Consider the following 18093-nt stretch of genomic DNA (forward strand, 5'->3'; position numbering starts at 1 on the left):
ACTGATAGATGGCACTGTTAGGCAGTACTGAAGGGAATTGGTAGGTGACACTGAAGGGCATTGATAGGTGCCACTGGTTGTCTGCATAGTTAGGCAGTGGTGGGCACAGATACTTGGGTGATGTATCACACTCTTCTGGACACCACTGTCCCTCTGACAAAAATCGGTGATCATTTTTTTTTCTTCTTTTTTGCTCACGCTGTCTGTGCGAACAGAGAAAAGCTGATTACCGATCTTTTCTTTACATCACATGATCAGCTGTCATTGGCTGCCAGCTGATCACATGGTAAGGGGCCGGGATCGGCCCCTTACTCCAATCTGTGATCATCCCGGCCCTGCAGGGGGCACGTAGGCAGTTCATGCACGGGAGGACATATATTGACGGCCTCCTGGCAATTAAGATCCACGCTGTATCCATTATTCGGCTATAGCGCAGGCAGGTTAATATTACAATTGTACTTGTATGGTAACAAGGGGCGTAACATAGGCAGGCTAATTCTAATCGCCACTCAAAAGAATGCAAACGTGTAATGAAATCATTATTAGTGCTGTGTGCACAATGAGTGCAGTGTGCAATACATAGGCAAAGCACGCAAAATAGAATACAATTTTTTTACAGAATTTACAGTTTCCTTACCAGTTACCGGTAGACTTCAAACTTCCCAAAAATGCTAAAATATCTAGCAATGACTCCAAAACTCCACCTTCTATCTTATATTGAAAATAAATGATATAGAAGAAAACAGCAAAGTTCATAAGCTCCTATATATATACAAATAAATAAAACTATTTTATTCACATCAAACTCCAAAAATACCGTACAAATGGCTAAAAAAAACTTGCCCAAGTATGAAGTTAAAATTACATTAACCTCTTGCATCTGATATTCTAAATTACCCATAGTGCAAATACATGATACAAAAGGTCAGTAAATCAACATCTGAATCATCCGGAAGAAAGTCCATACTATATTAGGTCATGCATCATTTATGTCATGGTGGTGTCAAGCATATATGGGCATATCCTGCAGATGGGGGCACTGATGGTACCATTTCACCTCAAATGCCGGTGAGAACTAATCCAAACCCCACATATATATATATATATATATATATATATATATATATATATATATATATACACAGAGTCCAAGTTGCAAGGGAACATTTTGAAAATATAAAGAAAAAGAAACCAACACTTTGAATTGCTTAATAATACAGCCAACCATGGGACACAACAAAGAAGTACAGGTTTGCAAAAAAACAAATGTACATACTCAGATGAGTGATCAAAGACTACTGATTGCTCAGTTCTTGGACTTCACTAAGCAGAGAGAGTGGTGACTGTCAGCCACCGGCTCTCTGCTCTGCTCCTCCAGCTCTCACTGGAGCACTGGTCTGTGGAGAGTACAGGAGTGGCTACCTCGGACTCTCAGCGGAGTTCTGAGAGGCTGAGCCAGCTGCTCATCTATCATCTGGATGGATCCCGACGGTGAGTTTTAGTTTGCTGTCTGCTGAATCTGGGACACCAGAATACAGGACTAAGTGCAGTCTTGTGATCCTCAGAAAAAGTACTGTATCACCAAAAAATAATATTTATTATGTATTGTATATAAAATAAATAAGTGCGCAACTCCACACAATCACAATGACAGTGACGCAATTTAATAATTGTGTTATAGTGAAGAACATAAATTTGAACCATCAAGATTGAAAATAAAACGGTATTGATTATAAAATCAATCCAAACATGTTTAGTCCACAGTGAAAAAGGTGAAAGTCCAACTGATTTATCCGTGCTCTTAAATGAACAGTGCTACGTAGAATGGATCAGAAGCAGTACAAACAAATATCCAACACAGCCGCAGACCTCGGCAGCTGGCTCGTGCGTCACAAATCCACGCGTGTCCCTTTAACAGGCATCGACTAGGAACAGAGGTTCGTGGTGGTCAGTTCTACTAAACAAGTTCATACCAGAAAGGGGCTGAAGCTCCAACTCTCATTTAGACCAGACAGATTGTTAGCTTCCAATTTTCATATCCACCTGGTCTCTTTTTCTAGGTCAAAATATGCCAACACATCCTCTTTTTTTCAGGAAATACCCCATGACCCCTACTAGCTTGTTTCAGCATTACTGTGACCAGGATGCCTTGTTTGAACTCTATTGCTTGTGTGGCCACATTGCTGGAAGCACCTGACATTAGAGGATGGGACGAGTCAGTACCACCTAAAGAGGACTTTGTAGGGTGCTTTTATAGTTGTGTTAAAGGAGCATTTAAGACCAGACCTAAGCTGGCCTTAAAGCGGAGTTCCACCCAAAAAATTTAACTTCTGCTTTAACCTCTCTGGCAGTATGATTATTTCAGATTTCTGGTGCTGAAAGCGGTACAATTATTTTGCATGGAAATTTGGTGTTTTATATTGTAGGCCTGTAATTCTAAAGCCGCGTACACACGGGCGGACTGTCTGGCCAACTTAGTCCGTCGAAACACATTTCAGCGGACAGTCCGCTCGTGTGTGGGCTTCAGCTGACTTTTTCAGCGTGCAGTCTGGCGGACTAAGTATTTCGGAATTTCCGTAATATTGTCCGTCAGACTTTGGTTTCAGCGGACAATCCGCTCGTGAGTAGGCTAGTTCGACGGACTAAGTATGGCGCATGCTCAGAAAGGATTTACACGGCGAAAGGTTGCATTGCTGTGTATTGGACTTCCTATTTCTAGTCCCGTCGTACGTGCTGTACACGTCATCGCGCAAACTTTCGACGGACTGTTTTGCATCCGTGTGTGGTCAAGTCCGTTCATTCGAAAGTAGGACGGACTGTCCGTCGGATTGTCTGACGGACTAAGGCCGCGTACACACGCGCGGACTGTTCGCCCAACTTTGTCCGCTGAACAGTGTTTGGGCGGACAGTCCGCTCGTGTGTGGGCTTTCAGCGGACAGTTTCAGCGGACAGTTGGACGGACAAGGTTTTTCGGAAATTCTGTAAAACTGTCCGCTGAAACCTTGTTTCAGCGAACAGTCCGCTCGTGTGTAGGCTTGTTCGTCAAACAAAGTTGCGCGCATGCTCAGAAAGGATTTTCACGCCGAAAGCTATAATGCAGTGTATAGGACGTCGTATTTTTCGTCCCGTCGTACGTGCCGTTCACGTCATCGCGCACGGTTTCAGCAAACTGTTCGTCCGTCGTGTGTGGCCATGTCCGTCCATGCTAAGTTTGAGCGGACTGTTTGCCGAAACTGTTGGACGGACAAAGTTGGGCAAACAGTCCGCGCGTGTGTACGCGGCCTAAGTTGGCCATACAGTCCGCCCGTGTGTACGTGGCTTTAGGAATAACTCACTTAAATCTGTCCAAGCCAGAGTCTAGTAGACATCTTGGGTATGATAAAGTTTGAAAAATGAAATCATAAATTATAATATTATAAAGAACTATAAATTATACCAAATAATAATATTAAAAATGATTCAATCATGTAATCAAATCAAAAACACGGAAATTTGCTTAGTTGCAGAATTGTCACTGTCATTACTTTCAGTGTTTGATGACGGATCTCCCCACAAATCACTATCTCTCAATTCTGCAAATGATTCTAATTTATTATCGCTGTTTTCTAGCTGGTCTAAAACCACTTTTGATGTAAAGGGACAGTTTTGGTTGCTATGGACAATCTCCAGTTTTCAGGCAGAAAGAACAGTATTTCTAATATAAAACTGCATGCAGGGCACTGGACAAACCACTAGGGACAAAAGGGATGGGAAATAATTTCATATAGCAATGTAATCTGTAAGATTACAGTGTACTATATGTATTTTGTGTGTTTCACTTTTTGAATTTGGCACCGTTCTCCGTCCCTGCGAGTCACAATGCTTGCAGGGAACAGAGCCCGGCTCCGTGATGAATCAAGTGGAGGACGAGCAGCTCACACTGCAGGGAGACCTTGCAGGATCCAGGGGACAAGGTCTTCCTGGATCCTGCAATGCTATCCTGAGTCTGGCTCGGGGTTACCACTTTTGGTTCTGAAATTCCACCCCGAGCCAAACTCTGGAATACAGCCAGGGAGGTTAAGTGCTGGTGACCCCATGACATGCCACATTTGGCATGTAATTTTTTTGGGGGGGAGTGGGTACCCTGTTTTTAGAGACTCCCACTTCCTCCCCCGGTGCCGAGGTGCTGGAAGGAAGATCACCTTTCCCCCCTCCCTCCCTGCAATCTTCTGGGACATGTCTGATTCCACGGCCATTCACAGTGCACAGCGCGGCTCAGGCATACACAGTGCACGCCTGGCTGTGAAGCCACAGCCGGGCACCCACAGTTAGAATGCAGGGGGAGAGGAGCGAGGCTTCCTGCACCCGCATCGCTGGTCCGCGGGACAGGCAAGTGTCTGATTATTAAGTCAGCAGCTACACTTTTTGTAGCTGCTGACTTTTAAATGGGTAGAACTCCGCTTTAAGCTATTCCACACCAGACCTAATTGCACTCCCTAGGGAGCTGTAGCTTAATCTGTATCTCAAGTGCCAATGTATTTGATTTTTACAATCGGACTCATGCCATCTATTTAAGAGATGTTGATTGTTCATAAGGACAATTCATGTCAGCTGAATGTACAACAGAAACTATTACAACTTGATCAGTGATTTCAGTTCTCTGTAGCAATGAAACTCACAATGACATACAAAAATCTGAGAACTAAGGATGTGGTGAATCCATATCATACAGTGCATCTTTGACGTGTGGGGTGTTTGGGACACCTCCATTGATATTTGTGCTGAACAAGGTGTTACATACTACCTGAAATGCTGACGCTAGAGGTTCAACAAGTGATTCTTATTTTCTTGATAATTGGAACTTGGACTTTGATGGCTCAGAATGATAACCCCCCCCCCAATACCTCTATCTAGTTTAGAGCCCTAGCATTATAAGCCTATGTTTGGAGTATATAATTCCCATAATACCAATAATAGGAATGCTCACCAACAGCCTTTTTTATGAAGGTGAGGGGGACATATAACCATGGTAAAAGAGCATTTGCTGTTTTATCCTGCAAGGGACACTAGTACAGTGCCTTGAAATATTCGCACCCCTTGAAATTTTCTACATTTTGTGATGTTACAAACAAAAACTTAAATGTATTTATTGGGAATTTATGTGCTAGACCAACACAAAGTGGCACATAATTGTGAAGTGGAAAGGAAAATGATAAATGGGTTTCAATTTTTTTTTACAAATATCTGAAAAGTTTGGCGTGCATTTGTATTCAGCCCCTTTACTCTGATACCCCTAACTAAAATCTGCTGATACCAATTGCCTTCAGAAGTCACCTAATTAGTAAATAAAGTCCCCCTGTGTGTAATTTAATCTCGGTATAAATACAGCTGTTCTGTGAAGCCCTAGAGAACCTTAGTGAATAAACAACATCATGAAGGCCAAGGAACACACCAAACAGGTCGGGGATACAGTTGTAGAGAAGTTTAAAGCAGGGTTAAGTAATAAAAAAAAATCCCAAACTTTGAACAACTCCCAGAACACTATTCAATCCAACATCTGAAAATGGAAAGAGTATGGCACAACTGAAAACCTACCAAGATATGGCCGTCCACCTAAACTAACAGGCTGGGCAAGGAGAACATTAATCAGAGAAGCAGACAAAAGGCTCATGGTATCTCTGGAAGAGCTGCAGAGATCCACAGCTCAGTGGGAGAATATGTCCACAGGGCAACTATTAGTCGTGCATTCTACAAATCTGGCCTTTATGGAAGAGTGGCAAGAAGAAAGCCATAAGAAGTCTCATTTGCAGTTTGCAAGATGCCATGTTCGGAACACAGCAAAAGTGGAAGATGGTGCTCTGGTCAGATGAGACCAATGTGGTTTAGATCAAAGTATATTCATGTGTTAGAATGGCACAGTCAAAGTCCAGACATAAATCCAATTGAGGATCTGTGGCAAGACTTGAAAATTGTTGTTCACACACGCTCTCCATCCAATCTGACAGAGCTTGCGATATTTTGAAAAGTAGAATGGGCAAAAATGTCACTCTCTAGATGTGCAAAGTAGGTTGAGACATCCCCAAAAAGACTTGCAGCTGTAATTGCAGTGAAAGGAGGTTCTACAAAGTCTTATTCTTGAAGTGTGTCTAGCACCCTCTGCGATTCCCGTTGGACATCTGCAGTGGTGTCAAAACGATGAACTTTGAGCTGGATCTTCATCTTTGGGGAAGACCCAAATCTGTCAAGTAGGGTGGATTCGGAAGCGAGATCATGTTGTTTCCGGCGAGAAACTCACATTTGTTGTAACTTGCTTCCATGGTGAAATGACGTGGTAATGCTCGTGGTCAGAATAGCACCAGTTGTACAGCTCTTGATGTACATAGGACGATGTCTTTTGGCACGCTGACTTATAAAGGTTGGTGCTCCCTGTGACTTCTGTTGGCGTGTTACAAAACTAGTCTCAAACCTTTTTGATACCACCTCGTATTGTTCACAAGTAAGATCTCCTGTTTGAGAGATATTTTGATGTATTTTTCCACAAGAGAGTAAACCTATTAGTGGTTCTTGTATAAATATTTGAATTGAGAACTACTCATCTATCCCTCAAAATGTTTTTATTTTTTTTAGGTTTCAGTTATGAGTTATGAGTTATGCCATGGTAAACCATTCCATGTCCAGGCCACAGCTTTACCATGGCCTTAAAGTGGAAGTAAACCCATCGATTTAAACAGTTTAAAAAAACGGCATGCCGCGAATGCTAACTGCACATTGGTTGTGCTCTCAACTAAACTGTCAAACCACCCAATGGTTGGTGTCATAACGGATCACATGTGCAGCACCGTGGCAGCTGAAGATTAAACAGAGGCAAAGATGGCAGCTTCCGTGGATGAAAACGATAGGGGGGTTTACTTCCACTTTAAATATGAGGTTTAATCTGCTTGTAGTAAACAAAACCTTTTTTTTTATATTTACCTTATTTTAGATCCAAAGATGTTATCACTGGCACTCTGTGGTTCTCTGTGCAATGCAGGCAAATCAGGGCTGGTGGGAGGGACATCGGGGAGCTGTACCCCATGAAAACATCAGCACTTTGTCTATCTGCTCCTCTCAAGATTATTAACCCTGATGCAAGCAGTGGGTTGGCTCTCAGCAGGAGTTAATGCAAATATTTAATTTAAGTTGGATAACCTGACATTGTGGATGGTTTAAAGCAGGGATATGCAATTAGCGGACCTCCAGCTGTTGCAAAACTACAAGTCCCACCATGCCTTTGTCTCTGGGTGTCATGCTTGTGGCTGTCAGTCTTGCTATGACTCATGGGACTTGTAGTTCTGCAACAGCTGGAGGTCCGCTTATTGCATATCCCTGGTTTAAAGGGTTATCAATTGCTTCAAAATTCTGGATATATAGTACAGCACTTTAACCTCTTTCTAACCACCTTGTAGTCTTTTTACTGCTACAGGGTGTCAGCTGTGCCCTGAACGTGTGTATAAATACGAGATTCTGGACTTCAGCCTGCAGTGGGCACATGCGCTCCACTGGTGGAAGGCTTCTGCTGTAAATTATCACAAGGTGATCTGCAGGTGCTGGGTACTCGATGTTCTTCAGCACCTGCCAATCGTCGACAATACACAGAGAACTGAGATATGCCTATGTAAACACGGCATATTTCAGTTCTGATGAGGGAAGGGATGGATTCTGTGTTCCTGCAAAGCTGGGATTAAAATCGATCTCTTTCCGTAATGAAAGCAGCCCACAGTGCACACAAAACACTGGCTAGGCACACAGTTAACCCCTTTTATCACCCTAGATATTTAACTCCTTTTAAGCCAGTGTCAGTACAGTGACTGTGCATATTTTTAGCACTGATCACTATATTAGTGTAACTGGTTCCCACAAAGCGTCAGTTAGCATCTGATTGTCCACTGCAATATCACAGTCTCACTATAAGTCACTGAGCGCCGCCATTACTAGTATAAAAAAATAAAAGTTCCATAAATGTATCCCATAGTTTGTAGACAATATAACGTTCACGTAATCCAATGAATATATGCTTATTGGGATTTTTTTTTTTTTTTTTACCAAAATCATGTAGCAGAATACATTTTGGCATAAATCTATGAAGATTTTTTTTTATTATTATTGGAGATCTTTTATAGCAGAAAGTTAAAAATATTTTTCCCCCCAAATTGTCAGTCTTTTTTGTTCATAGCACAAAAAATTTAAACCACAGAGTTGATCAAATACCACAAAAATAAAGCTCTATTTGTGGGAGAAAAAGGACATACATTTTTTTTTTTAGGTACAATGTCACATGACTACGCAATTGTCAGTTAAAGTAACGCAGTGCCGTATAGCAAAAAATGGTCATGGGGGTAAAATATTCCAGAAGTAAAGTGGTTAATTGAAAAGCGGCAGCATCTACAAGTATTCTTCTTATGTTTTTGTATTATTTGTACTTCCAAGGACAAAAAGAGGTCATTGTCAGCATTGTATGTTTGACTGTTTTGGGATGCCCCAGAATGACATACTAACACTTATTACATACACTGTGAATACATGGCCCTGTCAGTGTCACTGTGCTATTAGGTAGGTATGAGGAAGTCAGCTCCCTGAAAAGAACCAACTAACCTGTCAGCCAGGTTAAAATGAAATGTCCGGCATGCTGCTATTTTTCTCAGCTAAAAAAATCTGCTCGTCACCCTCTGATCCTGGTCCCAGTTTGACTTCCTTGACATAGGGACCGCATTTCTGCAGCCCACCCATAACCTCTCTGCCCAATAAGATTTCTCCTAATGGTCAGCAAGGTCAAGTCACTGGGTAGGGTGGGTGGCTGAGGTTTGGCTGTAATTTCAACAATTTAAAATCTGGAAAATGTCACCGTTGTGCTAATTTCAGTCCATGCAAGCCTAGCTTGCTCTTACAGAAGAGCACATACAGGTATCTGTGTTGCACTTATGTGAGTTGCTTAAAGGCAGCCTATTAATTTGAATGGGCTGCAAATATCACCATAACATTGCAAAAAACAAACTTTTTTTTTTTCTTTTTCTTTTTTTTTTATGCAGCGCACCACGCCGCATGGTATTGTGTTATCACATGATGTGATGATCTATGACACAGCTGCATTAAATTCGAGATGCCGTTGGCACAGAAACGTACTGCACTACAGTTTATGCATTGTGGTAACGCATGGTAAAATGCGGGGTTTACTTGCCTACTTGCCGACCGCCTCACGTACATGTACTGTGGGGCGGTGGCTCTCCTGTGCAAAATCATGTATCTGGATATGATTTTGCTGTTCCGGGTCTGTGGCGCGTCGCCGGCGACCAGCTTCCGCTGTGATTGGACACTGCGGGAGTCAATCGGCGTGTCCCGGCGGACCCGCCGATCGTTCCCGAGAAACAGCTAGTACTGCTAATAGGGAAGACAGAGATCTTGTGTTTTTTCTAAGCAGGGACACGAATCTTGTCTTCTCACAGTATTTTTTCTTCATCAATTTAGGCCAATATGTATTCTGCCGCATGTTTTTGGTAAAAAAAAAAGTGCATATTGATTGGTTATAGCGTCTACAAATTATGGATTTTTTTTTTTGTAGTAATGGTGGTGATCAGATATTCTGCCACTTTTGACACTTTTTGGGGACCAATGACACTAGAGCTGCACGATTCTGGCTAAAATGAGAATCGTGATTTTTTATTTTTTTTTGCTTAGAGGATCGATTGCGATTCTCATGGCGTAACTACATCTTTCACATTAAAACAAAAAAATTGGGCTAACTTTACTTTTTTTTTAAAACAATTGAAGTGTATTTTTTCCCCAAAAATTGCGTTTGAAAGACCGCTGGACAAATACAGTGTGACATAAAATATTGCAGCAATTGACATTTTATTCCCAAGGGCCTCTGCTTTAATATATATAATGTTTGGGGGTTCCACGTAATTTTCTAGCAAAAAATATTGATTTTAACTTAAACAAGTGTCAGAAAAAGATTTAGATTAAAGTGGTTAAACTTCCTGCATTTACAAATTTGGCTTGGCAGACTGCCTGGATTTTTTCTTTACACACAGAAGTTTATCCTTTTGATCTAAGAAGGAAGAGTTAGTTACAATGTTTCATATTAACAAATTGGCAGAATGCCCAGGATGTTTTCTTTTGACAGCTGAGTGAACAGATAAGTCTCTCCAATTGTTATCTGAAAGAATGGTAAACTCTCCAAAAAAATCGGGGGGGGGGGGGGGGGGTTGAATCAAGATCAAATTTTTTTTAACGATTAATTGACAACTAAATGACACTGGCTGGGAAGGGGTTAACATTGGGGACGATCAAAGAGTTAACCTCTATGGCTAGCCTGTGTTTTGTTGTACTATGGGAGGTGCTTTCACTAGGGGAACAATAATTAGTAATAAAGATATTCTGTTGTCCCATGATTCTATTTAAAAAAAAAAAAAAAGGTTTTCCCGAGGTGGGACTTTAACCACTTAAGCCCCGGAAAATTTGCCCCCTTAATGACCAAGCCATTTTTTTGCGGTATGGCACTGCGTTGCTTTAACTGACAATTGCACGGTCATGCAACATTGTACCCAAACAAAATTCACCTCTTTCCACCCCACACTCCCCCCCCACATATAGAGCTTTATTTTGATGGTATTTGATCACCTTTTTATTTTTTGTGCTATAAAAAAAGCGAGAATTTTGAAAAAAAAAACTTTTTATATAATAAATATCCCAAAAATAAAAAAAAACTAATTTGTTCCTCAGTTTAGGTCGATATGTATTCTTCTATATATTTTTGGTACAAAAAATCGCAGTAAGTGTATATTTATTGGTTTGCGCAAAAGTTATAGAGCCTACATAATAGGGGATATATTTATGGTATTTTTATTATTTATTTTTTTTTACTAGTAATTGTGGCGATCTTGCGATTTTTATCAGGACTGCCACATTGCGGCGAACAAATCAGACACTTTTGACACTTTTTTGAGACCAGTGACATTTATATAGCGATCAGGGCTATAAATAGCCATTGATTACTATATAAATGTCATTGGCGTTGAAGGGGTTAACAATAGGGGGCGATCAAGGGGTTAAATGTGTAACCTAGGGAGTGAACTGGGGGATGGGACTGCCTGGGGGAGGAGACCAATTGTTGTTCTTAAGTATTAGGAACAACAGATCAGTCTCCTCACCCCTGACAGAACGTAGATCTGTCTATTTACATTGACAGACCTCCCTTCTAACTCACTCGGGAGCAATCGCGGGTGCCCGGAGGACTTCGCAACCACCGGGTACGTGCATTGGCTCAATTGTCGCGGTGCGTGCACCCCCCACTAGTGCTCTTAAAGCAGCCAACATACAGCTATGACGGCTCACCCAGGGTAGCCAACCTGCCACAGTATAACTGCACCGGCTGGTCGGGAACCAGTTAAATGGCAAAATGAAAGATCAAAATTGTGAAGATAAAATATATGTATAATTTTATTAGTACATATACATACAGTATAGTGTATATGTGTATATATATATATATATATATATATATATATATATATATATGGCATGCGATGAAACTAGTTATTGGCTGCTTTCCATAGTCTATATGATGCACATTGTTTTCTGTCTCCCGACACGTTTCAGAGAGAAATTCTCCTTCCTCAGGGGTAGAGACAAGGCTTCTTTTAGTCATTTGAACAGTTCATCACAAAGCTTTGCCGCAGAGTTAAAACAAGCATAGCTTTCCAGTCCTGCACTGGTAGCCTGAAATATATTGTTTTAGAGGGGTCACAGCGGCCACTGCCTGTCCCATAAACAAAGAGCTGGTAAGAGTCCTTTATTTGAGTGTCAGTCGATGTGCAGATTTCATAGATCTCTTCCAAGCAGAGACAAAATTAGGGCTCATGCACACTGCAGCTCAAAAAAAGCGGCTTTTACAAGCATTTGCGCTTTTATTTCAGCTTGAAGAAACTTGTGCTTTTTTGTGCTCTTGTGCATGTTTTTATTCTTCAAGCTCTTTTGAGCTCCTTTGAGCTTTTTTAGCATAAGTGTTTTTTTTTCTCACAAATTCTCCTAGATAGTATTTTCTTAAAGCGGGAGTCCGCCGTTTTTTATTTTTTTTAATAGCCAGCAGCTACAAATACTGCAGCTGCTGACTTTTAAAATAATGACACTTACCCGCCCAGCGCGCCCGCGATGTCGGCTTCCCGAAGCCGATCTCTCGATAGTCTCTCGGGTGCTGCCGCCGCCATCTTGGGTTTGGGAATCAGGAAGTGGAGCCTTTCAGCTTCATTTCTCGGTTCCCTACTGCGCATGCGCGAGTCGCGCTGCGCAATAAGGATGGTCCCCGCTGTCTCTGGGATCCGTGTGTTTCCCAGCAGGCAGCGGGGGACCTTCGGAAAGGGGCGTACCTTCTGAAGAATCTGCACCAGAAGTGGGTGCAGATACCTGTACTGTACAGGTACCTGCACCCCCCTCCCCCCTGAAAGGTGCCAATTGTGGCGCCGGAGGGGGGGAGGGTTCCAATGAGCGGAAGGTCCACTTTAGGGTGGACCTCCGCTTTAACCATTGTATAAACAAAACAAAAAGCTTGAACAAACATTTTTGTGCGTTTTTCAGCACTTTTTTTTAGCTCTTTTGAGCTCTTTGGGGCACTAGCTCCTCTTAAAAACTTAAGTTTGGTGGGGGTTTTTTTTCTGTCTGTAGGAGTATATGTCTGAAAAAGCCAAAGTGTGTATGGACAGATTGGCTAACATGGAGGGGAGTTTCTAGACGGAAAAAATGAGAGCTCAAAAGCTCCATAGGAGCTGCTTCTTTGAGCTCCTTTAAGCTGCAGTGTGCATGAGCCCTTAGTGTTTTTTCACAACCATGAAAGCGAGCATGGGCAGGATCTTAGGTCAGGTTGAGGTCAGGACTCTGTGCAGGCCAGTCATGTTCCTCCACCCCAAACTCGCTCATCCATGTCTTTATGGACCTTGCTTTGTGAACTGCTCCAAATCATTTGGTGGAGGGGGGGATTATGGAGTGGGGTTGTTTTTCAGCGGTTGGGCTTGGGCCCTTCGTGACAATAAAGGCGTCAGCATACCAAGACGTTTTGAACAATTTCATGCTGTTTGGGGATGGCCCCTTCCTGTTCCAACATGACTATGGACAAAGCAAGGTCCATAAAGACATGGGAGAGTGAGTTTGGGGTGGAGGAAATTGACTGGCCTGCACAAAGGCCTAGCCTCAACCTGATAGAATACCTTTGGGATAAATTTGAGCAGAGACTGCGAGCCAGGCCTTCTCGTCCACATCAGTACCTGACCTCACAAATGCTTTTCTGGAAGAATGGTCAAACATTCCCATAGACACCCTTCTAAACCTTGTGGACAGCCTTCCCTGATGAGTTGAAGCTGTTATAGCTGCAAAGGGTGGGCCAACTCAATATTGAACCCTACGGACTAATGCCCCATACGCACCTGAGCATTTTGTAGCTTGAAGCCTGAAGCTACAAAACGCTGAAGGGGAAAAAGATCGTATTCTCTATGGAGATGGTTCACATCCCCGTTCCAAAATGCCTGAAGCTCAAACAAGTTCTGGAACTTTTTTTTTCCAGCAGATTTGGGCGTTTTTCTGCTTTTTCCCATTGGTGACCATTTGACCTGTACAAAATCGTGGTAAAACACTACGCTCAGGTGTGAATGGGGCCTAAGACTGGGATGCCATTAAAGTTCATGTGCATGTAAAGGCAGGTGTCCCAATACTTTTGGTAATGTAGTGTATGTCGTGCTACTTCCAATTCTTGCATACCTTTGCTTACAGTATTTACAATTCGTTGCTATTGCAGCCTTTTTTTTTTTTGAAGGTCACTTACCCAGGGAAGCCTATGATATTTATCAGCGCATAAGAGTTTTCCTGTTGCTTTAACAATGCCCTTGGGCAGAAGGTTTTTTTGCTGAAGGTGCCAGTAAGCAACCATTGCCCAGCTTTTATCGCTATATTGCAAGATAGATGAGAGCTGTAGGTTTCTGATATTCGCAGCTTTGAGCTTTGTTATTGATGGACAGTTTATATTGATGGCTTACTGCACTTGAGGCCTGTTTCACTTTTGGATATTTATTTGCTAACATAGAGGTTTGTACTTCAAGAGAATATGTGCTGGAAAGCAAATGACTTTAAAAAGAAGTCCTCAAACCCTGCTGACAGCACATGCGGCTCCATCTCCCTGCACCTCAAGTTTGTATTCCAGGCCAATGACATAGGGACTAGGTTCCAAGGAAGCGCTACCTGGGCTGGGCACATGGCCCTCTCATTCTTTTTAGGCCTTACTACTTAGGCCTTATTACTGGTCTATCACTGTGAGGGCTGAAATTCCTGGCCAAGAATGATACTTTGAAGATAGTAGGAGGTGAGAGGATAGATGTACTGTATACAAGGGTGCCCTATAATTCCGATCATTGGGTTCCCTGAACTGGAACTTGGGCAAGAACATACAAGCGCTTGAGGGTGTCTGTCATATGTACTGTCAGCAGCAGAACTTCTTTTTCTTTCTTTTGCTTTGGTATATTTTCATACCTTCCATACACTTAAATTTGGGTATGACAGATGAGCATAGCTAATAATGGTGAGATTTCATCCATGCCCCATGCAGGGCCGTGTTTTACTGCCACAGGGGTGCACAGGTGATGCATGCATCTCCATGGCAGCACTCCCATTCATGTCTATTGGTACACAGCATCCGTATGGGTACAGCTGTTGTGTCCTAATATGACATCCATTTGGGTGCACGTCCCCAAATGCACCCAGGCTAAGTTTGGGGACCCGCATGCACATGAACCCACTCAGATGTCATATTGGGACATAGACGGCTGATTCTCCTTTAGACATGAATTGTACTACCAGCACGGGGCATGCAACCCCGTGCAGGTAAAACATGGCCCTGCAGGGGCATGGATGTAACCCCCCCACGTGAATAAGGCCTAAAACAATAACTTATTAAAAAACAAAAAAAATTACAAGTTGGTGTTTTAATCCGCTTATATTTTGCTTTACTTGGTTAACCACTTGCCAACCGCGCAAAGTATGGCCACAACGTGGTCGTCCAGTTCTGGGAAGGTGTCATATGACGTTCTCCCAGAACCGTGGCTCTACATAACTGTGTACGAAGGACACAGCTAATCACAAATCAGGGTAAAGAGCCAATCACAGCGTGAGAGGAGAGAACCAGTGTCCTGATAATCAGCGCTGCCTTATCAGTGCCCATCAGTGCAGCCTCATCAGCACACATCCGTGAAGGAGAAAAATGACCTGTTTGAAAATTTTAAAACAGAAACCAAGAAACTTTTTTTTTTTTCTAAAGTTTTGATATTTTTTCATTTGTTTAGCAAAAAATAAAAATGAAATAAAAAAGAAAACCCCAGTGGTGATTAAATACAAGCAAAAGAAAGCTCTATTTCTGAGGGAAAAAAATTATAATTTCATATGGGTACAGTGTTGCATGACCACGCAATTGTCATTCAAAGTGCGACAGCGCTAAAAGTTGAAAATTGGCCTGGGCAGGAAGGGAGTAAAAGTGCCCAGTAGGCAAGTGGTTAATCCCTCTGCCCTTCATGAGCATGCTAATGAAATTTTCATTGCACACCGTATTTCATACCGAATGATGTCATCACTGAGTGTCTGTGCTTTTCTGTGCAATGTACGCAGGTCACGGCTGATGGGAGGGGCTGCACATAGCTTCCTGAAAACAACTGACTGCCCTAGGTAAAGCCCACATGTGATGCTGAGACTCCATGATTGACAGAACTTAAATTCAATGAATGAAGGGAGTGGGCCAGAGAAAGTTCAGCTGGGCAGGAAAGGTGCTGCACATCCTCCAGCTAGGAAACCAGGCTGAATCTGACTTGTTCCAGCTTCTAAAGCACAGCAGTGTTGCTTTACTAAAACTGAAGAGCGCAAAATATGGCGCGGCTGTGCATGGTAGCCAATCGGCTTCTAACTTCAGTTTGTTTAAGCTTTGACCAAAAAATAAAAACAAAAAAAAGGCAGCTGATTGGTTTCTATGTTGAGCTGCACCAGATTTTGCACTCTCCCATTATAGTAACTTGCCTGTTCTCCGATAGTCCGACTTGTGCTGATGCATCCTCGCTCCCTGCACAGCCATTCACTCAGAAGTACAGTGTACTGCTGTTTGTAGGGGTTGTACAATATTTACTTTAGTTACGGGAACATCAAGATCATTGCAGACGGTCTTTTTGCTTTTCTCTGACATGCTGGTCTATAATTTTTTTTTCTGTTCTCCTCAGACAGCTCTCTATCTTTTGATTTATCTGTGCGCTTTTCACGGTGGTGCACACAACAATGCCATATAGCAGGGCGACTACTTTTCTCCATTTAACCCCTTTCTGCTGACCGGCCCTTTAAGAGTTCTAAATGCTGGGAGGCGGAGGCGGGCATTCAGATCATGTGACAGCTCTGATTGGCTGTCACAGCAGTCACATGATTGGAAAGCTCCTGATTGCACAAAGGCATTGGGAGCTTTCCGGATCCTGCACAGAATTGCTTACATTTGGGCAGCATATATATATATATATATATATATATATATATATATATATATATATATATATATATATATATATATATATATATGGCCTCTTGCCATTAAATCCCAAACGCCTAGAGATGGCATATATGAGTACAGCCGGTGGGAATAGGTTTAATAGGATGACGGACTGACTGGTTATAACATTGAACATGCAATATGAATTACAAAGAAACTGTCTGAAATTTCACTGTGATCCAATTATTTTATAAACTTTTCTAGGACTGCAAACACATTTTTTAAGGACATTTTTCAATATCTGTACAATAAGCAGTGATATTTCTCTTATCGCGCTTTTTGTTTTATTCTGACATACCAAAAGTATAAGACCATTGTTTTTCTTGTATTACTTTCAAGGGGAATGAAGTATTGTTTTAATAAACTTTAAGGCTCTTTAAGTTTTACTTCTAACTGCATACATATAGAAATGTATATGGACCATCAAAAAGGATTTTTTTTCATTTTGATTAGTAATTGGATTTAAAATTTCACGCATGATAATAATGCTGCTCTTTTTTTCTAGTTGGTTTTTTGGCAAAATTCCACGTGCCAAAGCAGAGGAGATGCTTGGAAAACAAAGACATGACGGTGCCTTTTTGATCCGAGAAAGTGAAAGTGCCCCAGGGGACTTCTCGCTGTCAGTCAAGTGAGTAGGTTTTATCCACTTCTGGAACAAGGGTCAGAGGCTAACACTAACCAGGAAATTCACAGTGATTTATTGTATGATGTTAGCAGCTTGGCTTCTTCTTCACTCCAACGATTTGCGCAACACTTTACAATACAAAGGGGGACAGTACAATTACAATATAGTTCAATACAGAAGGAATAGGAGGGCTCTGATCATGGAGCTTACAATCTAAAGCAGGGGTAGGCAACTTCTACCTGGACAACATGGAGGAAATCAAAGATCCCCAGGTAGGGGGGGGGGGGGGGGGGATCACCCTTTAAAAAAAAAAAACGTTCAAGCCCCCAATAAAAACGCAACATAGGGTCCTGCGCCGCCCACCAGAGTGTCTTTTGCTCCCCTTCACATCATCTTCCCCCCCCCCAATACAGTAGTGTCTCCTTCCTCTGCATATCAGTATCCTGCCTCTAACGCCCACCCCCACTGTAGTGTCCCCAGCTTATACCCCAAAGCCCACCCCCCCAAATAGCAGTGTCTTCTGCCCCTTCACGTCAACAACCCTCCCCCCCCCCTTGTAGTGTCATGTGCACCCCATAGCAGTGTCCTCTGACCCCTTCACATCACCTCCACTGTAGTGTCCTGTGCCCCCCTTCGTATTATCACCCTCCCTCCCCCCATAGTGTTCTCTGCCCCCCTTTACAACACCCCCATGTAGTGTGCTCTTGACCCCCCCCCCCCCCCCTTTCACAAGTAATTTCCTCTGCACCCCTTATGACAGTGTCCTGTGTCCCCCTTTAAAAGTGAAAAATTAACTCCAGCAGCTCCTGTACTTAGATATGTCCCGCTCTCCACTCTACAGTGAAGGGGGGGGGGGGGGGCGTTGGAGGCGAAAGGACCAGGAAGGCAGGGGAAGGAC

At 42.5% G+C, this 18093-nt stretch overlaps 1 protein-coding gene across 6 annotated transcripts in view; it reads left to right on the forward strand.

Moving 5' to 3' along the window:
- Nucleotides 1-18093, forward strand: part of GRB2 (growth factor receptor bound protein 2) — a 97576-nt gene that overhangs the window by 76461 nt on the left and 3022 nt on the right. For 4 of the 6 annotated variants that reach the window (XM_077459641.1, XM_077459644.1, XM_077459642.1 and 1 more), the window contains 2 exons: nucleotides 15655-15711; nucleotides 17076-17198. In XM_077459641.1, coding sequence (XP_077315767.1) covers nucleotides 15655-15711; nucleotides 17076-17198 — 180 coding nt within the window. The remainder of the gene's footprint in view (nucleotides 1-15654; nucleotides 15712-17075; nucleotides 17199-18093) is intronic. The other 2 variants (XM_077459645.1, XM_077459646.1) reach the window with 1 other exon arrangement.

This window comes from Lithobates pipiens, unplaced genomic scaffold (assembly GCF_037356315.1).
Source record: "Lithobates pipiens isolate NorthernLeopardFrog02 unplaced genomic scaffold, aLitPip1_a1.2 Scaffold_28, whole genome shotgun sequence".
Lineage (NCBI taxonomy): Eukaryota > Metazoa > Chordata > Amphibia > Anura > Ranidae > Lithobates > Lithobates pipiens.